The sequence below is a fragment of the Paramisgurnus dabryanus genome, chromosome 2 (genome assembly GCF_030506205.2).
Source record: "Paramisgurnus dabryanus chromosome 2, PD_genome_1.1, whole genome shotgun sequence".
Classification (NCBI taxonomy): domain Eukaryota; kingdom Metazoa; phylum Chordata; class Actinopteri; order Cypriniformes; family Cobitidae; genus Paramisgurnus; species Paramisgurnus dabryanus.
The window spans coordinates 29,659,459-29,685,609 of NC_133338.1; the positions used below are offsets into that span (position 1 = coordinate 29,659,459).

The following is a 26,151-nucleotide window of genomic DNA, read 5'->3' on the forward strand; positions in this document are numbered from 1 at the left end:
ATATATACTAGATAGACAGATGGAAAAGTAGCGTTTAAGAAAGACATGGCGGTGGCGTTCCTGGGCATTTGTCTGCTGAATCCACAAGCACAGAGAATGAGAGACTTTAGCTCTCTTCTACAGCCGCTGCAGTATGTAATAAAAACTTCCTAGAATCAGTAAAGTCCTACAATGACAAACACACTTTAAACAATAAATAAAAGTTTATTAACATAAGCCCTTTTTCCTCTGTCATCTGTCAATCTTTCCGCCGTCGCTCTCTCTCCCTCTGCTTGTGCTTGACCGTGCACGCAGGCTGCTGCTTAACATACAGTGCTATATAAGCATTGTTGCAAGTTTCTTAAAGGGGACAGAGAATGAAAAATTTTTTTTTACCTGGTCTTAGTTGAATAACGGTAGTCTACCCACATTCATGAAAAATACGAAAAGTGCTAGACATTCTGAGCATCTCCTTTTCGTAGAAATTCCTCCTTTAGAAATGTCAGCAAGAAAATGGCTCAATCTGACCAACGGATACATATTACGTAAAATGCATCTCTCCCCCCACTCTCATTCAATTCCCTCCCCTTCAAAATAATTTGCATACATCCGGCCTCTCGCTTTCAACGGGAAGTAAATTGTGTTCGCAAAGTCGCGAGGTGTGCTCCTCTATCTGTAAAATTTTGGTCTGTCCGTGTTCTGAAGACGGCAAAGTTTAGGTTCTTTTGAGTGGCAGCAAAGGCAGCCAATCAGTGTCAAGTGCTTGCATTTCATACTTAGGTTGCCAGTTAAGCCCGAAGGGATGCCAAATAGATGCAAAATCACACATTTAAAAATTCTAAAAGAGGTTTTTAGGAAGCTTCTAAGGCATTACAGACCCAACCAAAATGTTGTTGTCTACATGTCACATAACAGAACAAGGATACATACCCCGTTCAATCATTATATGTCACCTTTAAGGCATAATAATGAAGTTGTTATTTGCATTTTGTGCAGGAATAGAAGATCGGATTAATATCCATTTAGGCAAGACTCGTTTATGTGGTCGAATGTAAATGGAACAGTTTTAATAGTCTTTTAAGGCCAGGTCCAGGTTTCTGTGGTTTACCATTCACCAAAAAAAAGGCTCTGGACCTTGACTCTCTGTGTTTTTTCAGTTAATTTCCATCTTCACTCCCCTGCTGAAAGCAGTCGATCGACATCTTGTCTTGAACCTCAGTGACGTAGATACAGGCATCAGGTCAGGCAGCCTGGTCCTTGGGAATATTTCAGGCTTCTTTAGTTTGTGAACGTCAGGTCACAATGGACTGTCTCTCTCTCTCTCTGCTTGATACTACTTATTCTCTAATCACTTAAGCGATAGTCTCATCTTAAGAACAGCTTCTGTTTTTCAGACAAATGTGCAATGTTTTTATGTCCTTAGTAAATTTTATTATTACTTTGTCAGTGTTTGAGAATGTGTTTAAGACATGAAATCAATGTAAACATGACATTGGTGACTCAAACATACTATTTCCTCTCAGCTCCATGTGACATTAACCCTTGGTGTCAGGAGACAGTCAAGACTTGAAAAAGAATGTTGTCAAAGAATAAATCCTTGTCTGAGCCGTAGTTGTGTGGACATTGCTTTAGACATATAGTGCAACAGTGCTTCAGGCGACCAGAGTTGGAGTGCCTTCCCATTCTCACTGCCCCCTATTCATCCCCTATTGGTTTAAGTCTCTCTTTTGTCATCTCATAATAAAGACAAAAATCTAAAAAATATAACTTGTAAAAAGAAAAGTATCAGGTTCGTTGCCTGTGATCAAAGGTATCACTTTCATGTTATTTCGATTGTTGTGGTTCAGTCGCCTGCCTGCACTCTGTTCTAACTGGCTTAGCATTTATTACATTGTGCAGCTTGTAGTGTCAGGCTAGGACAAAGTGTTAGAATGAGTTAAGTTTGCAAATATTGCAAATATCTGTTTTAATGCCAGCTGTCTTTTCTTTCTCTTTTTCTGTTTTTGTATTATTTCCCATAAAATGGCATTTTAACACTGGTCTACGTCACTCTATGACGTCATTGGGAATTTTGGGATGTTGAGCACCATTGCTTGTTATTTAGAGCTTGTTTTGGTATGAAGTGGTGGGCAAATGTTTATCAGTAACCTGTGCTTAATTTTATTTTGCTCAAAAAAAGACCTGTTTACCTGTCCTACCGAAATTCCAGAGCTTTAGGAATTTGCATGTCTTTGCCATAAGTGTACAATTAGATAGTTTCATCAGATCATTTTTCATTAAATAATATTTCAGTTTGAAGTTAAAGAAAACCAAGGCCACCTCTATTATTATGAAACAGAGCGTGTCAGTTAACTTATATTTTTGCTCTACCCTTTTAAGTAAGATGATGTCAGTATTGTGGGTTGATAAACTATAAATAGAACGGTTTCTTAGCAATTACCAAGCCATACTTGGAAGCATACACGCATACTCACGCGTATCTACACACGCATGAAACTTGTCTTTTTTAATGATATAAGATCTTACATAAGGCTTTGCTATCTCCAATGCTCTGTTTAAATCACATAAAGACGTTAATAATTTAAAATTGTTATGTAAGACTTTTGCATATTCTCAAATCATTCTGTGGGTAGCAGCGCCACAGAGAAGCTTAGGAAACCCCCACGGTGCTTTAGGAGGCAAAGAAGAAGAGAGTAGACTGCTGAATAACAGAGAGAGAGAGGGAGGATTACCGTATGTAGACTGGGGTAATAAATATGCTGAACCAGCTTTAACTAGCACACAGTCAAATTGCACTTTTACTCATTGGACTCATTGTATCATGCTAGATAAATCTCTAATAAAGCAGTATTTCAGGAGAGGTCATGGCCTACATTTTTATTTTGAAGTGACAGAAAGTATTATTTGATAAGACACCCATGTTAAACGGCTAATTACATTTATTACATTTATTCCTCAAATGATCCCTCCACAGTCGTATTTAATTTTAGTCTGTTAATTTTATGAATACCTTAAAATTTCGACTTCTGAAACTTTTTGGCTGAAAATGGCTTTATCGGTTTACCTAACCATGCAGCTGATACACTCTCACAACAGGCTACGGAGTGGCCACCATCAGGCAGATAAGCATTCATGGGTTGGTCTTGGGAAGGCATATACCTATCTGTTGACTCTCATGAGACTTAAGATTGCTTGCCTTGGTGGTCCCTCACCGATGCTCCCCTCGACATCGATGCCTTAGCTCGCAGCTGACCCCGAGGCCTTTTAAATAATTTTTTCCCAGTGAGCCTATTTACCTCGCTCCCCTGAGGATGAACTTCTTTCTCAGGGGCTGGACACGATTTAGCACCCCGAGCCGGACCTCTGGATTTCACGTCTGGCCCCTGGTTGAGAGATGGAAGACTAATCGGCCTTTTCCGGCTGTGATGGATACCATCACCCAGGCTACAGCCCCCTGTACCTCTCGACTCTACGTCCTGAAATGTCATTTTTCCGCGGGCTGGTGCTCCTTCCATGGTGACAGAGATGTTCGACATCGTTCTGCTTACCTTTCTACAGGAAAGGTTGGACAGCATTTGTCCCCCTCGACCCTGAAGGTTTACGTAGCAGCTATTTTTTGCTCACCACATTAGCTTGATGAGAACCAGTAGGGAAGCATGACCTGGTCGTCAGATTCCTCTGAGGCGCTAGGCGCTTTTTAACCTTCTAGATCTCGTCTCCTCTTGGGTCCCCTCAGTTGTCCTTTTGGACTCAGTAGAGTTTAGTACCCTCATTCTCTGAGAAGATGGCCCTCCTGATTGTGCTCACTTATCAAAAGAGAATGAGGATCTGCTATCAGCTGTTGCCAGCGAATTCTGGCCGGCTTCTTTCAAGTTTTCCTGAGACTCTGGCTCCGCTATGTGCCCAAGGCTCCTATCACTCCCCTTCGGGACCAGGTAGTGAACCTCCTGGCCCTGTCTTTAGACATAAATCAGTCCTGTCATTGCTGTTTCCAGCTTGCACTTCTTGCATCACATGGACCGGACGCAGTTTTTTAGGCTCTGTTCAGTTCTTGTCTGTCTTGATATCAGCAGAAGAAGAAGATTGTCTCCAAGTAGAGGCTCATGCTTTGGGTCATTCCTGCCCTTTCTTGGCATATCGACCCAAAATTTCAGCCTGTCTTCTGGGGGTTTCGGGCTCATTCTGTCTGGCGTTTCTTTATCAGACATTGATTGCCCCTTTTTATCTGTAATTTTCTCGTGGAAGAGTTCCCTATACGAGTGAACTCCCTCTCTTAGTTTTATGTTTGATGGAAAAGACGCTTCCCAGATTCTGAGCTTGGTTACCACTACATAGCCCGTTTTGAACATTATATTTCGGACCCCTCCTTAGTGGTCCTGTTTTTATTTCCTTTATGAGTTTCCTTTTAGTAAACCATGAATCTTCCCCTCGGCGGCCTTTCCGCATTCACCCCTGAGTTGAGCTAAGCTCCCTTCGATATAGCTTCCACTCTTGTGTGATCTTGTTCTGTTTATTACGGACTTTTCCACTCTTAGCTCTCTTCGGCAGGTTGTGGCCTTAGCTTATATTTTCCAAAGATTTTTCAGCCGGCTGGCTAGCTCTGTGCTATGCCTCTGTAGAAGTTTAGTTTAAGTCCCCTTGGGTACAGAAACTTCTCTTGCACTGGAAGGTTATTTACCCCAGTACGCTTTGCTTAAGGTTTATAACAAAGTTTCTGTGGCACTTTTCAGAGGGACCCCTAGTGTCACCTCATCGCCACAGTGTAACCTCCTGGGAACGAGGAGTTGTGTCCCTCCTGCCACGTCACTTACTGATCACTAATTGGCCAATCCTATTTCGGCTCTTTAGCACTAAATCTGAATAAATGATGCACTCAGGCCTCCTTTTATACCCGAATCTTTAAAACAGGGTAGACTTTCCTGGTCCTGGCGGTACACAGTCTTGTAGAGTTTAGCTCCAAACCTAATCAAACACACCTGAAAAATCTTATAAAAGTCTTCAGTATTACTTGCAAATGACCTTCAGATGTGTTTGGAATGCCCACCTCTGCTTTAAAAAGTAATGTATTACATTATAAGCTCTTCTTTCTAAAACTCCCCGACCTTCACTGGCACATGGCTGAAGTTCAGTGATACCAACTTTTATATAATTGTAAGTTACACCGTTTTCAGCAACTCTGGTGTTGGACTCATTATGTTTGAACCTGCGTTCGTGCAGCATTTGACAAATCAGCCAATGCTAAAAGCGCTCACTCTTCCACACCTAATGACACTCTGACATTGCACCTCCCACTCAGAGTTGCTAGGCATTATTGTCATATTGTCATGCTCTGAGTTATATCTCATTCCATTCTGCAAAGTTTCTCTCAACTGTGTGTGTGTGTGTGTGTGTGTGTGTGTGTGTGTGTTTGTTAACAGGCTTTTCAGTTGTGAACACATCAGATCATTTTTCATTCCACAAAATAACATCTGACATAATGCCTGCATAGTCATTATCATTACACCAGCCATGACACTCTTGACAATCTGTCCTTAGATACCAGTAAAATAATGAATATAAGTCGAAAGTCTAATGAATATAATACACATGCCTCACTAAAAATGTGTACTTTTGGTGCAATTTAGTTCTGGGATTGTTGCAATTAAAATTGCAACTAAATGACTAAAAACTATAAATCAAGCTCATCAAGGAAGAGAACATTTATGCATTTGGTAGACACTTATACCAAAAAGCGATGAATCATGTGGTATATAACATGTGGTATAGGTTGCAGAATTGGGCGTGCAGAAATGGCTCTAGAGCTCCCCCTGCTCCATTAAACATACAGGTATGAAATTTGGTAGGATCATATACCACCCCAAGACCTACAAAAAAGTATCTTGGAGCCGAGCTCTAAACCCAAAAGGGAGGCAGCCATTTAATTTTCTGTGATTTCTGTGATGTGAAATTGGGGAGATCTTGACTTTTCTTTGGAGGGTGTGTCCATGGTGGCTTTCTAGATTTCAGCGTTTCACCATGAAACAGAAAGTTGTTCTAACTTAGGCCTTAAATATCCATTCTGTCCCAGGATTCACATAGTCGATAAGTGTCTTGAACATATCAACATGCCATTATTCAGTAAAATTTATAGCACCACCTGTTGGCAGCAGGAAATGTCATGTTTTACACTCTGATTTACTGCTCATAGAAATTTAATCAGATCATAATCATATTTGTTCAGACTGATCTTAAAGACTTTGCAATGATAAATTGCGAAGATTTTGAATTTTCGTCAAAGGGCGTGTCCATGGCGGCCTGGCAAAGTTTGATGTTTCACCATGAGGAAGCTGTTGTAACTCAGGCATACAATGTTTGACCTGTCCCTGACTTCATACAGTAAACAGCGGTCCTGGACTGAACATATCAATATAACAATAATCAGTTACAGTCATAGCACCACCTGCTGCACACAGGAGGTGGGGCACATAAAAATTCCTTTGAGTATCTACATATTTTTACCCACTTAAATGAATATCCCTACTTTTCACTGCTTTTCTAAGGCAAAAACGTTGCAGTGCCCATGCGTGCGAGGGCCCTTCCATCGCTGCTTGCAGCTTTAATGTCTACTGTGCTTCATTCGCATTGACACTTTCTTGCTTTGAAAGACATATCATATGTTTTAATTGTATAGAGCATGGTCAAATAAGTTAATATTAATTCATATTGAAATTTTTATTTATTCAAACATATTGGTGGGGTGAGAGCATGAACTTTTAAAAGTAGAAAAATAAGCACCACCCTAGTGTATATGAAAAACAATAGGTCATTTTTTAATGAAAACTTTTTTTTATCAGTGTGTATGTTCTCTGAGAATTAAATTAACTCAGTGCTTTACAAACTAAGCAACAGGTGTTATCTGGCAGAGTTTTGTGATTTGTTATTATCTTGCACTTTCACATTGTGGCATTGTTTCGCTGTTTATTGCACTAAAACATTTTGAGAGCTAAAGCACAAGAAATGCATTTTTTTGAGATACATGCGTGTTGCATTCTTGCCATTACATTTGCTGTTCTTGTGTGTCTATGTAAAGGGTTTGGCATTTGAAGACAAGGTAGGTGGGGGAGCGTCTGACCCTCGCGCCACTGTTCAGGATTTAATCAGTGTTTAATCAGTTTTTGCTCAGTTATTGATCAGTCAGTGTCAAGCAACACCATTGCATTTTGCCCCTGCATGAAATGAGCAACCTACATGTAGCATTATTTAAAGTATCCACTTTCTAAATTTTATTCACATATTTAGATACATTTGTTTAGCATCTTTTCTTTAAAGATTATATATCTTGTTTTATTTCTCAGCTCATAATAATAAAGTACATTGTGCCTGTCAACCAAACTTTGTCTAGTAGTCAGCAAGATAAAGCAATCTTGCATCCGATCCAAACCACTCTTGAGCCTACACAAGCCCTCTCAAGAAGAAACACTGAATTTTAAGTATATTGTGTAGATTCAGTAATTGGGAAAACCACGCATGATGATAATAATAAAAAATAAAATGGCAGAAAAGGCTTACGCCTTTGAAACTTTAAATTGACTGTATTGACACAAGCAGTAACAGCAGAGGCAGCATTCTGCTTGTCAGAGGATCTCCATCCAAACTCACCAATTTATGGACAGGGCGGGTGGAACGGGGGCTTACCGCTTTTGTATGTGTTTGTGTGGGCGGGCAAGAGAATGCCTCGCTATAGATTTTCCAACAAATTAATGAGGGTACTGCGCGAACGAGGAGGAGGAGGGAAAGAGCAAGAGAGAGATAAAAAGCCCCTTTCACGGCGAAAAGAACTGAGGAAAGCCCTTGCAGTGGGGGCGAGAGCTGAGCGCTCCCTCAACTCTTGATCTTTCTGTCGGGCGTGGGTGTGTGGACATGGGCACCCCGGGGTCCTTTGGGTAAAGCCTTCGGCCGGCCGCGTGAGTGGGAGAGGAAAGGACCTTTCTATGTAACCTTGGAGGTGGAGAAATGGAGGAGGTGATGGCTCCCCCGTCCTGTGTCCTCATCTGCAATGGATTTAACCGGAATCGAGGAGATGAATCTGCGTATTAAGCATGACTACAAAGAGCCAGTCTGTGTTACCTCGAACATCGCCAAATTAACACCTCTGCCTCTGCGTAAAAAAAACCCGTTGTTCATGCACCTCATTTGCTTCTCCACCGTCTGATTTATAGTTGCCTACCTGGGTTGTCTTCCACTCACAGGCTGTCTAAAGGTCGCATGAAAAATGAATGGCTCCTCGGTATCTCAGAAGGTATAAACGGAGAGAAAGAGTGATTGGAGGGACATAGATGATGCCGAGATGCTTATGTGCATGTTCCAGAAATAACCAGCTTTATCTTGACCTATGCTGATTGAGGTTTAAACATTGCTTGTGTTTTGTAATTAAACTTACATAGTTAGGAGCCATGATGTACTAGTGTCTTTGTTAGTCATAGCTGTGAAATCTCTTCAGATAAAAGAAAGACAGTGGATTAAATCACTAATGAAAAAGAGAAAAAAACTAGACAGTTACGCATAGACACCCACAAGTCCATCTGAATGATCAAGGACTAAAAAAATACATCGTCAATACTCACGTCAACCAAACACCTCCACTTCAAATCAACCAAAAAGCTTGATCACGCACACACTGTAACATTCATACTCCCCTACATGCAATGCACACGCATCGACGTGTTAATGTGACCCACAGAATAATTGCAGAGCTTTATCACACACACATTTCTCTTGTGCATTCACATTCGTTTGTGTGTTTTTCAATTAAGTTTAAGCTGCGACAGCGTTCTCCCTCTCACAATCCTCATCTTCTGGTCTCCAAGGTGATAAATAAATGATACTTTGTTACCTTCCCTGTGGGACACACATTATTTGGTCTATCTCTCTTTTCCTGTACAGCTTATGAGCTGCAGCAGCCTTTGGACACCCACTAAGAACTCAGTGTCTAAGTGACCCACAGAGGCAGAACACCTGCCACATTTTGTTTTTGATATAAAATAGAAATTCCCTTGTACAAAGACTTATATTATACATTTGTGTTTCCTTAAAGTGGGACATTTAAACAGATTCAGAACCAGTGATATCAAAGTGCCTCTAAATCAATCGTTTATTGAAACAAAACTGCAAAAATGAATCATTTCAGAATATCAGACCAATGGTTAACACCTGAAAGCCCACATGATCTATGCCAGTTTGTAAGTAATAACAAAAGTTGTAGACATTTGGAAAAACATGGCAAAAATCATTCTTCTGAGACCCTTAATGTCAGTGGGGTGGGGGGGCGTTCAGTCATTAAGTCATGGCAGGATGATGGGGTGTCATGTGGCGCCCGCAAAAAACAAAAGCGAAAAGCTCGATCAGGTTTTTACTGCCCATTTGAATGGCACGTCAATAATTTTGTGTGAACGTGTCCTCAGTTAATCAGTACAGGACTCGCCGCACTGAGACATAAGCTGTTTACAACTTTATGCTGTGCTGCGCAGACTGATCTGCGTATGACAGAAATGTAAATGGTGTCATTGGTAGGGAGAGTGGGCACCTTACAAGCTAGAACTGCCACTGCTTGATGTACCATGTAAATACTATGGTAAATGACTTTCAGCATCACTGTGCCTAAGTATCTTTGTATTTGCACTCAACTGAACAACTGAGCCAGGGTACCAGCGGATGGTACATATCTTCTTCAGAGTAGAGGCATCAAGCGCAAGTGATTTCAATGTTAAGTTAATGTGAAGACACGTTGACGTGCTTCTGGAGGCCTCGTGGCGTGAATGAAGCGTTTAGCGCGGCGCGGTAGATGCGATTCTGCCTCATTCGTGTGAATGGTGTGAATTAAGCGTTGCCACAGGAAACGCGGCTTGAAAAATTAGAACTTTGGTGGAAAAACGTGCCGTGTTAACCAATCAGGAGCTTGCTCTAGTAGGGACGTGATTATAGAAAGCGAGCGGAGTCGCCCCTCCCATGACGCAAATTTCCGCGTGAATGTCTTGATGACTAGAATTTCACGCGCGGCTTTCACGTGCGAATGAAGCAAGTAAACTCAAAATGTTCAAGCGGCAAACTACACCCGGTAGACGCGAATTTAACGCCTCAAACGCGGCTGGTGTGAACCCACAGTTACCTTGAGTTTACACCAGGCGGGAGTTCAACGATTTGCATGAGTAGGTTACATGCAAAGTCAATGCAAAGACGCAATCAGACGTGTCCTCGCGTGGGGTGATGCAAATGACGTGATATGGGCGGTGCGTTTACCGCGAAAAGGCTTCTTTACTTCGTGAAAGTTACATTGATACATTTTTTTCCTTTAATATTTGTATTATGTAGTAACCATTTTATTCGAGGCTGTATCATAAATGTTAAAGGGACGCTTTAACATTTGAAAATATGCTCATTTTCCAGCTCCTCTGGAGTTAAACATTTGAATCTTACCGTTTTGGAATCCATTTAGCTGATCTCCGGGTCTGGCGCTAGCACTTTTAGCATAGCTACGCACAATCCATTGAATCCGAAAATAGTCCCCTGCTATTGAGAGTAACCAAGGGGACTATTTTTGGGCAGTGCTTAATATCACTACGCCTGGTTACAGCAGCAAAGTACTTGATTATTATGCCAGTTTGAGCGTATAGTTCCTAGCCACATCTGCCTAGAAAATAGCAACTTTTAATTTTCTGTCGGTCTTAGTACATGTTGTTACTACAGAAGATTCAAGTTTTAAATAGGAACAATATCGAAACTCTTTGTATATTTTAGCACTATGCTAATGGTCTAAGATTCAATGGATTGTGCTAAGCTTATGTTTAACTCAAATGTTTAACTCTAGGGGAGTTTTTTCAAAAAAAGTGGAATGTCCCTTTAATTTCACTATGCACCACAGATTCTCATTCCTTCTTGCATACATAATTTGTTGCCGTCTGAGATACTTTGTAATGCAGGAACAATGGACTTTTGAGGGCTTACCTATTTCACTGCAAGTTAAAAGTACTTTATGTATAACTGTGTACATGACAAATAAACACATTTAATTAAATTAAGATTTTTTGTTATCTTCTCTCTCGTTGTCAGGGGCCAGGTAAAGCCGGTGCTGGGAAGGTTCAGTGAGCTGCATAAACTGCTCCCATCACTGGATGTGGATGTTGCCCTTCTAGATGCCGGTTGCTCATCTATGCAGATGGACTTAGCAGAGAGAGGCTTTTCCCTTAGCAAGGACGGACCCCTAGACATGAGGATGGACGGAGACAGGTTTGCAGATTACATCCATTCACTTCTTTTCAGAAAAAGTCTCATCGTCTCTATTATTCTAAGCATCATTCGTGCTATTAGTAATGCCTGATTCACTCTCGATATTCACAGTTATTATTCTTGGGTCACTCGATGTGTATCCACATTATTGATTACATCTATAATCTCCACGCCTCTCTATTAGGCTTTCAAAACTAATTCTGAGCAGGTGTAAGGCATAAACTAATTATAGTTTAATATAATATGAAGATGACTGAGCACTGCAGAGCCAAGTGATTCATAGATAACTTTTGTGGTACATTATATCATGCTAGCTATAAGATATCAATAAATGGACATAATGATTTTTGGTAGGGGGTGGACAAAGAGAACACATCCAGTGTCTTTTAGTACATCGTGAACACAGTGTTGTGACACATGCATGCCCACTCAGTCCACAATATTTCTTAGAGGAAATAAAGTTTGACTTTGGGTGTTATTAGGATGTTGTGTCACTCATAAAGTCCTGGATTCTTTTTACTTTGTTTTTTTTTTAATTAGCAAGACAAAGCAGGTTTATTTACATAGCACATTTCATACACAAAGGTAAATCACTTCACATAGACACAATTGGCAAAAACCACTAGTCCCTTTCACACATACAGTCTTTACTGGTAATTTACTGGTAAATTGCAGTTAACAGGTCATGTGAACAGAACCTTTTTGGTAAATCAGTGCTGCCAATTTACCAGTAAGAGAGGTTGTAAGATTACCAGATTATCAGCGTTTGCCACAAAATATGGCCTGTGGATATGAAGTCATAACACGCCATGGTTTACAAATACAACACTTTCTCTCCGCTTTCTCTCGAAATTTACCGGTATTTTGATATTGATGTGTGAATGATGTCTTACGGGTAAACAGACGGAACATCACTGCGTGTGTGAACAGCACATTTTTGTATTCATTGTTGAATTCATTCTGGTAAATTCATGGTAATTTATCGAAATTACTGTATGAAAGAGGATATAGATAAATAAATGAAATTAACAGTTAAAGAAATACAGTTAAAGGGATAACATGGCTGCAGTAGGTGAAATGATATTATGCAGCGCTTGAAAATAGTCCCCAGCTATTGAAAGTTACCAAGGGGACTATTTTCGGTGCGCTGCTAAATATCATTGCGCCGGCTGCAGCCATGTTACGGCAGCAAAGTCCTTGATTATTACGCCAGAATGAGAGTATGGTTCCTAGCCATATCGGCCTAGAAAAACGCAATTTAATTTTTTTCGGTTTTAGTACACAATGTAACTACAGAAGAGTCAAGTTTTAAATAGGAAAAATATCGAAACTCTATGGTTATTTTTTAGCGCAATGCTAATGCCCTTCAGATTCTATGGATTATGCTAAGCTATGCTTAAAAGTGGTACCACCAGACCCGGAGATTGGCTGAATTGGATTCCAAAATGGTAAAAATCAAAGGGGAGCAGAAAAATTAGCATATTATCAAAAATAGTGTAGTGTCTTTTTAAGCAATCTGAAATACATATGACCATCATTTATCAGATGAGCACATTTGGAGTTATTATAGAAAATGCCTTTGCTCTTCCAAGCTTTATAGTAGTAGAAATCAGGGAGCAGGAAACCACTTCTGACTTTAAACCCCCAAAAAGTGAATTCATCCTTTATAAAAGTAGTCCACATGGCTCCAAAGGGTTAATAAAGATCTTCTGTGGGTCATCGATGTGATTTTGTATTAAAAAAGTCCAGATTTCAAACTTTATGTTGTGGTTTCCCAGACAGGGTTTAGATTTATCCAGGACCAGGCCTTAGTTATATTAGGACATTGAAGTAGTTTTTGCAAACATTACTTACAAAAACAATACAGGTGTGCATCTTAAGATGAAACAATGGCACTGATAAGATAAGATAAGATAAGATATGTCAGAGCAAGATGTTTTTAAAATGAGGCAGCTCAAACATGCATTTTAGCCTGGGACAAGCCCTGTCCGGGATACTGGCCTTATAAGTAAGGGATAATGTAGAGGCAGCCGGTAGTTATTGGGAAATAAGCCCCGACAGTGTGATCAGGACCCGACGCGAAGCGGAGGGTCTTGTATCACACTGAAGGGGCTTATTTCCCAATAACTACCGGCTGCCTCTACATTATCCCACTTATTACACGGCTACTTGCCACATAAGAAAAAAAACTGGACATGAATATGAATTTGAAACATTTTATTGGCATATTAGTTTTAAATTAACATTTTTATCCTTCTGCGAAACTTTGCACAGATGCATAAAATGATCGTAATACCTTATTAAGATCCTCTGCTTCATACTTGTCTCCATTTTTTCTCTTTTAGCCAGTCTTTGAGAAGTTCTAATGCCCATTCTGTATTTTTTTGTGTGTTGGCTTCGTAGCTGTCATGCTCTATTTTGTCAAGTTCAGTCTCAGTAAGCTGTCTGTGTCTTGTCGTGGTTGTCGAGTGTTTGTCACAAGATGGCGCCAAACAGACAGTAATCTTTATTGATCTTTATTGGCGCGGAGCGATTTTACTCGTGCAAGTAGTCCGGCTATGCGTTATTATTTTGGAGCGGTTATTATTTGAAAAGAAAGAACCTGCAAATGTCTCAACTGACCAATCAGAATCAAGCATTCCAGAGAGCCGTGTAATAAACAGTAATAACTAGCTTACGGTAACAGTGCCATTTTGGACTCAGGCGATTCACGCAAGAGTTTAAGGCTAGTGAGCATTCGTTGCCATAGGCACATTGCGCAGTGACTCCTGTGAATTGCGTAATCCCAAGATTGCATCATTACCGAAAGCAAGTTATTAAAGTTTATAGAGTTTAACATATGGATATTGTTGGATACATATGGATTACCTGCAAAAGACCTTTATTAACACTTTGTGTGAAGAATGGATGCACTTTTTGGGGTACAAAGTCAGATGATGTTCCCTGATCCCTGTTTTCTCCGATTATAAGCTCGGAAAAGCAAGGGCATTTACTAAAATGTCTCCAAATGTGATGGACATATGTATCTCAGATTGCTTGATGGTGAGTACATTATGGGGTAAGTTAAATGTTTTGGCTGGAGTATCACAGTTGCTATAAGGTAACAACTTAAAGGACAAGTTTGGCATTTTACACTTAAAGCTTTCAGATTGTTTATGATGAAAAACGGTTTTGACTGAAATTTCGCCATATGCAGCTGCCCCGAGAATTTTCGGATGTTTGTGTTTCACCTCCCACCTCTACAATGGGTTTAATGGTGCACTGGAACAATTCTTTCTAAAATGCATTAAACTTTCGTTTACAAAGACGTGAAAACCCTCGAGTAGTCAGGGGTGTTCACTAGTATGCTCACACAAAAATCGCTGCAAAAGATGCTTTCCAACAGCTGTTTTAGCATTCGTTGTTAACTTGTGGACCTATTTTTCCAAACGTCTCACACCCGTACATTCTTCCGCTTAGAGCTTGAATAATAGACACTCCAGCCCAGGTGGTGGCGCTAATCCGCCATTGCCAATAGCAAGAATAGAAACAAAGTTCCCGGCGCGTAGTAATACCATACCTCACAGCACAACTAATACAAGTCAATGGAGTTGGCTACGATAAAACCCGTTGGAATGCGTATTTTGCAGCGATTTTTGTGTGAGCATACCAGTGAACACCCCTGACCACTCCGTGAGTTTCATGTCTTTGTAAACAAAAGTTTAATGCATTTTAGGAAGGATTGTTCCAGTGCACCTATCCACCCATTATAGAGGTGGGAGGTGAAACACAAACACCCGAAAAATTCAAAAGTCAAAACCGTTTTTCATCATAAACAATCTGAAAACAGGGCTTTAAGTGTAAAATACCATACTTGTCCTTTAAAAGTATTTTAAAATCACAATAAAAGCAAAAGATACATAAATGAAAAAAAAAGAAATTAAATTTATTTTGAAGTGTGTATAAAACAAGACTAAGCCAACAATACAAAACACCTGAAATTAAAGTGCATTAATAATAAAATGAAGACCCTATGTCATAGCCAGGGCCGCCTTAACCTAATGTGAGGCCCTGGGGCTGAGAGGTTTTGGAGGCCCCCCATACCCTCAATTTATAGTCTCATTAAAAAAGTGTAATATCTAGGTAATCTACATCACAAAAAATTAGATTCTTTCAATACATACAACAGTGAGTTTTCCCTCTTCGACCCAGAAAACACCATAATATCATTATTAACATATCACTGAGCCCACTTGAGCATAAACACAAGACACTTTATTTAACAACCACACACAGCAACTTGTGGTGAAAATAAAACCAAAATGTGTGAGAGTATATATGTTTATAAGCTTTATGTCTATATAGTTTTTGGAATATACAAATTTGCAGAAAATTGCCACTCTAAATGCTCAGCACAGTTTTAAAAATATAAGAAGTTTAAGTTAGTTTTCAAGTGAAAATGCATTAATGTTAACAAAAGATAAGTCTTAGACATTATCTTTTAATCAGTTATTTATTTTGTAGGCTATTGAAGATATAGGGCCCTATTTTAACGATCTTAGCGCATCGTCTAAAGCGCACGGTCTAAATGGGCGTGTCCGATGCCACTTTTGCTATTTTAACAACGGGAAAAATGGTTTGTGCGCCGAGCGCAGGGTCAAAAAGCGTTGTACATATTTTCCTAATGAGTAATGGGTGTGTTTTGGGCGTAACGTGCAGTAAACCAATGAGAGACTCAGCTATCATCCCCTTTAAAAGCCAGTTGCGCTGTCGCTGTGCTTAATCCCTATTTAGATAACGGACCTTGTAAACTGAAGAACTAAGCGGAGGAAGAAGGCCACCAGTTTAAGAATAATGTTAAAAAAGTGTTGTTTTCATTTTTATTGAATTTTTTATTATTAAAACCTTTAAAAGCCTTTTTCTTTTTCTTAGTCATAGAAGTACAAATATCAGGCTTTGAATTGCTGTCCTAAATGTATTGATATCTTACATTATCAATGTAATTGCATAAAATGATTAGCAAATATGCAAGAAAAGGTTTGTATTCTAAAAATACAAACAAAAGATAAAGGATTTACAAACGCGCAGAGAGCCGAAGCGTTTCAGCACTAGAACAGCGCCATATGGCCGGGATTTTTTACAAAGCATTATTTAAAATGTTTCTCATCTTACCATATCCACAGGTACAGTGTCATCATGTACAATAAATCCATAAGATAGCATTTAAAAACGTTTAAAAATAGATGCATTTGTTTAAAGCAAGCATTTATTTACTTACCAGACTGCAGGTGAAGCAGCTCTTTGTGCCTTCTAATGTCTCATAATTAGTCCTCATTTATGTCCAAGAGACTCAATAATAATCTTTTACATTCAATTCTTTAATCTTTCATATTTAAAAGCGTTTTTGTGCTGCCATTCATGTATGTGATACGCAAACCCGCGTTGTCGTCCCGTTTAGGCGCATATTACTAATGCGCTCTTTAAATAACAAAAAACACTATTGTGCCATTGACTTTAGACTTTAGACCAGGTTTTTGTTGGTCAATGGCGTAGTCTATTTTAGTTGCCTCAAAATAGCAACGCGCCAACAATGCGCCTGAACACACCTCATTTTCAGACCAGAACGCCCATGGGCGCAAATGCATTTGATATTTAAACAACGTGGCGCTAAACGTGAAAATTATAATTGCGCAGGGTGGAAACTAGCAAAAGACACTTGCGTCGCGCATTGCGCTGCATTGCGCCGGGTGTAAGATAGAGCCCATAGTCTGCATTGTATTTAGTATTTATGCATACTACGCATGTAAAACGAACACATATGAATATGCACAAAATAGACAGGGAACATACATGTATAAGATCTTTAGATAAGGACATTATAAATATGAATGGTGCGATCAGGGGATGATCATTCGAGATGGTCTTGTCGCGCTTTGACTTGCACATTTACCGTTGCGTCGTCTTTCTAAACCAACAGATGTGTACTGTGAGCGAACATCGCGTCAAACTACATCTCAACAGCTGCGCACGCGTCACTGATATAAACGCGAGTAAACTTAAACTTTATTACAACGAACAGCATTAATATGTTCGGGAACTCCTTTCTTTATTTGGCGGCAAAGTATCTTGCACACAGTTGGAGAGACTTCTGCATGCCAGAGAAGGCACGAGCACAGAGAGAGCGAGCGCGCGCGCGAAAGAGAGAGAGACCTGCCCCTCAGTGCTTATAATGAAATTTCAGAAATTACTCTTTCATTTGTTGGTGGATTATTTCCCGTTTCTCTGTCACACTCAGTCTAACATGTAGGAATGCCAAGTGAAAACGCGCACATTACGCGGAATAGAAAAATCTGTTACGTCTGATATTTTATTTCACGGTAAGTTACCACGGACCAATCAGCAGCCATGTAACGTGCAGTAAGAGTGATTGACAGGTAACCTGATGAGTTACAAAACAATATGAACGTGAACTAGGGAGGCCCCTGAACTTGAGAGGCCCCTGGGCTTCAGCCCAGGTAAGCCCGTGCATTAAGGCGGCCTTGGTCATAGCTAAAGTTTGATCATATTTAAGCCTACACAATGTCAATAAAAATAGTTTAGATGTTTTAATTGTTCAATTAAAGTTTATAAATGGTTTAAAAGTGTTACTGAATTTTAATATAATCCTTGAGAAAAATGCTGTCCATGACCGAGGACTTGAGTGAGAAGCTTTACATTCTTATTAGAAAGTTTAGCCAAGTTTTCAGTGTGATAATGAGGTGGAAATCCCACCCACCATAACAGACCGTGAACTTTTTCCTGGGGGCGAGATGAAATGCTTGAAGAAAGAGAGAGGGTGCGAGAAAGACCCAAAGCAAAAAGAGAAAGGGCAAGATGTAGAGCAGGTCGATCCAGGTCCAACCCACGGTATCTGAAAACACTTTATCCTCGTTCTGTCACTAAAACCAATGCAAGAATTAAATTTACGACAACATGACGCAGTCAGCCAACTCTAGCTGGCCTTCGAGAAAGACAGAACATACTTTGCATTAATCAGCATGTCTCTGTTTGACTTGCTCATTCTGTGCTATTTGTTGTGCCCACATAACAAAAACGAATGAAAGAATAATCACTCAAGGATAATCCAGAGTGACATCAGTTGCAAAAGAAAGGATTTTTAATCACATGGAAGGATAAATGTTCAACATACATGTCTCAATCAATAATATGGATGCTTTTCTTGGGATTTCATAAATTCGAAGATAGCTCCAAAGATATACTGTGACTATCAATACCAAATGATGCATGACTTTAACTGTTACTGGGATAGTTTACACAAAAATGAAAATGTTGTCACCTTTACTCACCCCCATGTTGTTCTGTATGAGTTTTTTTCTTATGAATACAAAAGAAGATATTTTGAAGATGGTCAGACAGTTGACGATACCCATTGACTTCTATAGTATTTGTTTATCCCACTATGATAGTCAGTGGGTGCATTACCACTGTATGGGCTTACCACCATTTTATCAAAATAAAGAAAATTACACAGGTTTAGAACAACATGAGGGTGGGAACATGACATTTTGTTGGGTGAGCTATCCCTTTAACACACATTTTAACTTTTGAAAGCAGTTTTTGTGCAGTTATTCACTTTAAAAACACAACAGTTTAAAGTGTATTGGTGCATGTAGTTGCTTTTGATGCTTCTCTAATGAGGCAGTTATGGATGTACGGGTTAAGTACATCAAGGTATTGTACCCAAATGTAGGAAAAAATGGTTCATACAGTAGTGTACCTCTGAATGTAAATCACGATGTTTCAGTGAACATAATCATTACAATCAACTGTGCGTAAGTGTATTGAAAAGCTGCCGACTGCCTATTAATATTAAATTTTACGTCAAATGTTTTATTTGTTATTTAAAGTTTATATATTTACCAAACAAGGATTTGGCTCTATTAGTGTGTAACTTTATTTGTCTTGTTGAGCCTACCACCATCCACACATGAATGTTTTTCAAAAGCAAGAAAAGATGAATGCATAATTCAGTTCAAGATTTGATATATTTTTATATTTGTCACTAAGCGTTTCTCCCTCCTGTTCTGTCTCATATACACACACACACACACACACACACACACACACACACACACACACACACACACACACACACACACACACACACACTCTCTTTTTATAGATCTCAAACCCACATCTCCCAGAGTGGGAAGGTGGGAGGGGTTTCGCTGGTGTCTTAGAGCTGTCAGGCTTGGCTTCTGTCAGCCAGGAACTCGTGACGTCAAGCTGCTTAATTGGGCTCCTCTTTGTGCGTAGGTACCCCGACATGCCCTGCGCGGCTGACGTGGTCAACGCCTTAGATCAACAGGCGCTTGCGTCCCTGCTGGCCGCGTACGGGGAGGAGCGGCACACCAGGAAAATTGCGGCAGCCATCGCACAGGCACGCAGCGTCTACCCCATCAGCCGGACTCTGCAACTGGCCAGCATCGTAGCAGGTACCCCCCTCATTAATTCCCTCCACCATCTCCCTCACCAGAGGGAGATGAAAAAACTGAGCGATACTAATGCAAAGTCTCCCTACGGGACTTATTTGTCCTGGAAAAAGAGACGGAAGGAAAGATGCCGTTCCTTATCCGAAATCTCTGCCGTGCTCCTTCCCCCACTCAGCTGTCTGAGTATTCATCAGCAACGTATCCTTCGCGTTTGACAAGGCTCTTATTAATAAAAAACGAATCGAGGAAAGGAGAACTGTGTAAACGAGATGGCGAGAAATAGCCAAATGCTGCAGGTTGGGTTCCGTGGTTTTTATCCCCTTAATTCGTATTTAGATTTACACTCCTATCGCCTTCATTCCCCCCACCCCGCCCTGTATCTTTTGATTTGTTTCTCACACTCCCCGCCATCCACAGCTCCCTCCCTTTCCGTGCCCTTCTCCGCACCCCCACCAACACGCTTCTCCAAACACACGCGTCATGCACGCACCACATTGCGGCAGCTCGATGGTTTTTGATATTATATTTATCGGCTGCTTTATTTTTGCCGTTGCTGTTTCCATAGCCTAACGCCACTGATGAAACAGAGAGAGAGGGAGCGATACAGATAGAGAGTCGGTTCAGATGACGGTAGCACGAGGCAAGCACATGCGTCACGCCGGGAGAACAGGTGTGACTAAGGGCAGTTGTTTGATCTTCTTTGAAGAGCGGAGCGAGTCAACAACAATGTTTATTCCAATCAATCTGGAAGGTTCTGACTTTCGAGGGTCCCTTGGGGTCAGCGGTGGGCTGCCGGCATCACCGTTGCCAGGGGAAGCGATTGATGAAGCAGGCGTAGGGATGATATGTGCAGATTTGTATACGTGCGTATTTATCAGCGATGATGATAGGAGAATGGGGAGGGGTTTAGACACCATAACAATGGGTATCAAGGGAGTTCTCTCTCTTATGAGCTCTTTGTTTCCTTACGTGTGAAACTTGAGCCCCACAATGCCTTTCTGCCCTTGCTTTTGGGGGCAGACCGATCACCGCACCTACCCCCACGTTTATATTCTCCATTCTTTTTGCAATGCCAGCCAGCCAGAGGGATTTTTATGTAGATGTTTGCCCTCCTTTATTTCCTGGCTTTCGGCACATCCCGAGCAACTGTGCTGGTTGGGGTTCTTGATTCATAATAAAACAGGGATTCCCCAGCCAAGGGCCTTTGGAAGCACTGTTTAATGAAACACATTAGAGAAAAGCCAAGGTCACACCAGCATAATGTTCTCATCAGTATGAACCCAGCTGGCGTGACAGAAGATTATACAGATTCCCCAAGGAAAGTGTATCATGGTCCCAATGCACAGATCGGCTCTCTACGTATCAGACCAGTTTGAATCATAACGAGCATCAGCACAAAACTGGCTTAAGGCCAGTAACACGCACCCTCACAGACCCCAGCCAGCCACAACAGCCTCTTGAATACACTGTCAGCATGTCAATCTAGCTTTAGCGTTTTGATTCGTTTGGATTCTCATGCAAATTTTCTAGGTTTTGACAGCATGGTTAAACAGTTGCTTAAGCGGCTGGTCTTGCTTTAATATCACTGTAAGAGACACTAATCAGGACGTTATTGATTACTGGTTCAAGTGCAGACTTGTTGGGGCTCTGATGAACATTGATCTTTTGGTTTCTCCTTCCGAGTTTCCAGAGGTCCACATCACAGTTTGGGAATTAAGGCAGTCCTTAGAGTCCCCGCTCTTATTAGTTGGAGTTCTGTCTTTATGGGTACCAGTCTAAGTTTATGTGGCAGTGTGGTCTACAGTTGACACTTTTTCTTTTTGTTAAAACCGTGAGTGACCTTTCTTGAAAATACTGTAGTCAGGTCCCTTCTTGGATAATTGTTTGATTTGTTTATTGATCGTTTTAAACTAAACCAAATTTAGATTTTTAGCTTTTTACTGTGTCTGTCGAAGAACCTAATGTGTGATTTGTCTGTGGGATACTTCTTTGCATTCAGGATGCAAAACATGTCACACTTTACAACAAGGTTGTATTTGTTAGTAGTTATTTATTTATTGAATGTTTATTTGACAGGGACAAATGCATAAAATGTTTTAATTTCCGATGGTAAAGCATTCCACCATTTTATGCCTCTTACTAAAAGTGATGTCTGACCAACTGTTGTTCTACATTTTGTGACCATACAGTTTCCACTTATTGGGCCTCTAGGTCTTATTCCGCTCTTTTGCTTAAACCTCTCGACGCGCACTAGCTCGCGGACGGAAAGACGTCAGTTTTTTTTAATGCTGCTAATAATATATATATATAGCCTACTGTGTACAAACAACAATAATAATAACACTACTATACATCGTTTAAAAGGTCTAAGGGTTTAGCATCAGTGTATGGTGTCCGTTTTGAGATTAAATTGCTCTAGCATCATAAATATAGTATTTTATTACAGAAGTCCAGATAACAACATGCATAATATAAACTGACTCCTTACCTTTGTGCTGGTATAAGGAACGCGAATCGAATACAGTCTGTTTCAGATGTGTGAATAACCCATAAAAACTCTCCAACAAAGTACATCCAATGACCATTTTTGTCCACAAATGCGTATAATCCATGAAATATGGATATATTTTCCATTGTTTACATCAGATTTCAGATGCTGTCTTGTAATAGATTATAATATACAATCTGAGGACTATTTACATCGTAACACTTGTATATGAGATCACACTCGCATTCAAAACCAGCGCTCAAACTTGATTGTACAAGTAGGCGGGAGTATAATACATAATATCCAAACAGCGCTGTCAAATATCGTGACGTCATCTGACTTGCGCGTTCCTCCAATGACTTCATGGAAAATATTGATAGACAGAACGTGTAGCCAATTAGAACACGAATTCAACGATCTTCATGTGAAGCTTCATTTCCTGGTGTGGATACGGCATTTTATACGCTTATATAAGAATAAACAAAAAAAAGAACGAACGTGTATGCATGTAAACAAAAGACTTTTATTTTGTGGCTGACTGGCACTTAGAAAAGGCACTAGTCTTACAAAAACTCTTGCAAGAACCTCATTTTTGGGTCTATTGACTTCAAACGTGAAATATAACTTCTTTAGACTTGTGGCTTTGGCCTCATTGCATTTCTAGGTTTCACACATATATTTATCATTAAGATTTTTAGTGTTAAAAAAGATGTTATGCAAAAAATTTTTTATTACAATGTACTTCAGCCTCTCTAACTTTTTAAATTTTTATCTTAAAATAATTTTGAAACATGGAAAACGAAGCTCAAAGTGTCTTCTATCTAATGATACCACAGTTATGCTTATACTATAAATGGTTTAGTAAAAACAGCCCTTTTAGTGAATGTAGGTATTTTCATGGTTTCAGGCCAGAATGGGGGTGCTTTTCAAGAGGTTAAAGGTTATTTATACTCTTAAAAATTAGTTTTAAAAATGAATAATTTACAAAACTGTCAAAACTCAATATATTATGCTTCCTTAGCATTATGCAATGGTGCCATCTTATAGGTTTCTGGTCCATTACTTTTAATGCCTGTTTATATAATGACCTAATGGGTGTAATTGTTGTTAACTAATTAGGCAAGACAGGTTTATTTGAATAGCAAATTTCATACACAGAGGTCATTTCAAAGTGCGACCCAAACCCACAAATAAACGTTAGATTAGCTAACACGAATAGGGGCTGCACGGTATTAAAGAAAAGTGAGACAACTTAAGTGATCTAGTAATGAAATGCAAAACGATAATGCTTTAAGTTTGTAAGTCTATTAAAAAAAATTAAATATTGAAAATCTTATAGCAAACATACTGCTTGCCAAAACTTTGACTATACATAACTTTTGGAAGTAGTACAGTTATTCAGTTATTTCGAACTATTACGATATGCATATTGCCATATGGCCATTTGCGGTTTTTCGGTAATTTGCCCAAAACATGAACTGACAACGGACAATACTTTGACTCAGGGGCGGACTGGCCATCTGGAGTCCCGGTGGCCTGGCGGTCGTTTTGGCCTGCCTGCTGTGCAGTCAGCTCAGCTTGACATGTGATAGACTGATGAATGAATGACGGATCTCTCAAAATCTACAAATTAGGCAATCGCGGACCCAAAATCAACCATGGACTGCCTCTTTGGATATATCTTGACAATAGTGCGAAAAAGAGATCGCAAATGCAAAGGATGATCATAGGGCGGATAAAGCCCTGGCTACAGACACATGGAGATGCTGCAAAACTTTATATTAATTGCCTAATACTGGCGCTGCGGCTGCAAGTTTCAAAGTCAAATGCCGATATGCCGTGTTGCTTTGTGTACAGTTGTTACTTGGGAAACCCCCCATACTTCTGTATCGAAAGTGCCTGGCAGATAATGCATTTGCATTATTAATCAATTCTGCAGTTTTGGGCAAACCACAGCGAAAGACCTTGGGTAAAATGGGAAGTTTTATCATTTTATAAAACTTTGTTTTGTGAAAAACTGTATAATGCAATTTAAATATTTTCTATTTTGATTTCACTTTGGTCTTTAAGAAGTCTTAAATGTCCCAAATGTGTTTTTGAAAAGGTGGCCAAGGAAGCAGTATACTTGAATATTGGAAATACATAAAATATAAATATTTCAACATTTGAACTGTGTCCCATCACTTTTAAAAAGTGTAAGCCAGTTGTGTATTTGTCTTTATACATGGTGTATTCCTAGGGAGTTCTTGAGGGTTCACCTACAGTATAGAAATATATAGTGTATCCTCATTATTGTTGGTCAATGCCTTTTTTATATTTTGTAATCTGCATAAATTATTCCAGATACACACAAGTTTATAATTTGTGTTGCACCTGATAAATCATTTAATAATATTAGCCTACAAGATTAACAAATCCAGTGGATTATATAAACACGGTGGTGGCAGCAGCAAAGGTGGCCTGAAATGGATCAAAAGCCAAGTGAAACTGTTATAGTTTAAATATGACGGTGCCATATTTGAAAAGATGGAAAAGTCCTCAGGACATCGTACCACATCCTTGGCTGCAGTAGATGCAAACTGCCTTCATGAGCAAGGCTGATGTCCACCTATTTCCAAATCTCAAAGCTTTCCAGAGAAAAACAGAAGTTGATGGCCAACCAACTGCCCGCAGTCAAACCAAGTCTAATCGTGACAGCATTGCAGGGAAAGCCAGCATACATACACTCTTTTACACTACGGACACAAACACATGGGATGCTACTGTAGTACATTGACACAATGTAGATTTTAAACTCGGAAGACCAAAATAGGGCAAACCCCCATCACTAAAAATTGTTCCTGCTGTTAAAATTAATGGATGCTAACATTTTCTTCTTGCAACACAGCTACCTCTGTCAACTCTTGTTGTTTGGTATTTCATGACCCTTTAAACATTTTAAAATGAAAAGTTTTAACTTTAGTTAATACACAGTGAACAACTTGAATGAGCTGTATTGGCATTTAATAAGCTTAACAATGATTAATAAAATATAGAAAGATTAAATGGCTTATTGTTAGCCGCAGTAATGCATTTAGTAATGTTAACAAATACAACCCTGTTGTAAAGTGTTGCCATTGTCCTTTGAAGGTGTGGTCGGAATGCTTCTCGTGCAGCTTAGCATCTACCTTTTCCATTAGTATTTAATCGAACCTTTAAATCCAAAGTAGTCTGTTGTCCTCTTTGTGTAACATGGGGTTTAGTGTCTCATTCAACTCAAGAACTCCAGCAGTGACACATTTCTGACATTCATCCAACAAGATGAAAATATGAGGACGATGGGTCTCGACGTGTTTATGATATGTTGCTTTGTACAGAGGGACTGGCTAGTGTATGATGCTGTCAAAAAAAAATTCCACAAACATGTAAAAAAGCTAAATAATTTCTTTGCCGCAAAAACTCTGACACCTTATTGAAAATCTGGGATTACAAATATCTTTGTAAACCTAGAAATGAACAATAATGTTAAGAATTTTAAATAAGATTTTGTCCATACCATGGACCATGGCTTACATTTACATTTTAAATTCATGCAAAATTGTATGCAGTGTCAGTTGAAGCTAGACCTATACAAATTGAGTATACAGTATATACTTTATCAGAGTGTTTTACTTTTACTTCAATACATTCTAAAGGGTAATATCATTGTACTCCATGGCATTTCATATTAAGTTAATTACATGAAAATCTAGTACTTAATTACTTTTACTCAGAATTAACAAGAAAGTGCTACATTTTAATGTCGTTAAGTATAAGATTAAACAACAATTTGTATTTATGAAATGTTGTGAAGTAAAAAGTACAATATTCTGCATCGAAATTTAGTGAAGTAAAAGTTTGCCAAAGAAAAAACACTCAAAAAAGTACAGATAATTGACCATTGAGTAGTTCACTACTTAGACCTCTGTTTTT

At 39.5% G+C, this 26,151-nt stretch overlaps 1 protein-coding gene across 1 annotated transcript in view; it reads left to right on the forward strand.

The window, feature by feature from the left end:
• Nucleotides 1–26,151, forward strand: part of mettl15 (methyltransferase 15, mitochondrial 12S rRNA N4-cytidine) — a 94,920-nt gene that overhangs the window by 54,986 nt on the left and 13,783 nt on the right. Inside the window, exons 4-5 of the mRNA XM_065267779.1 lie at nucleotides 11,065–11,241; nucleotides 19,537–19,715. Coding sequence (XP_065123851.1) covers nucleotides 11,065–11,241; nucleotides 19,537–19,715 — 356 coding nt within the window. The remainder of the gene's footprint in view (nucleotides 1–11,064; nucleotides 11,242–19,536; nucleotides 19,716–26,151) is intronic.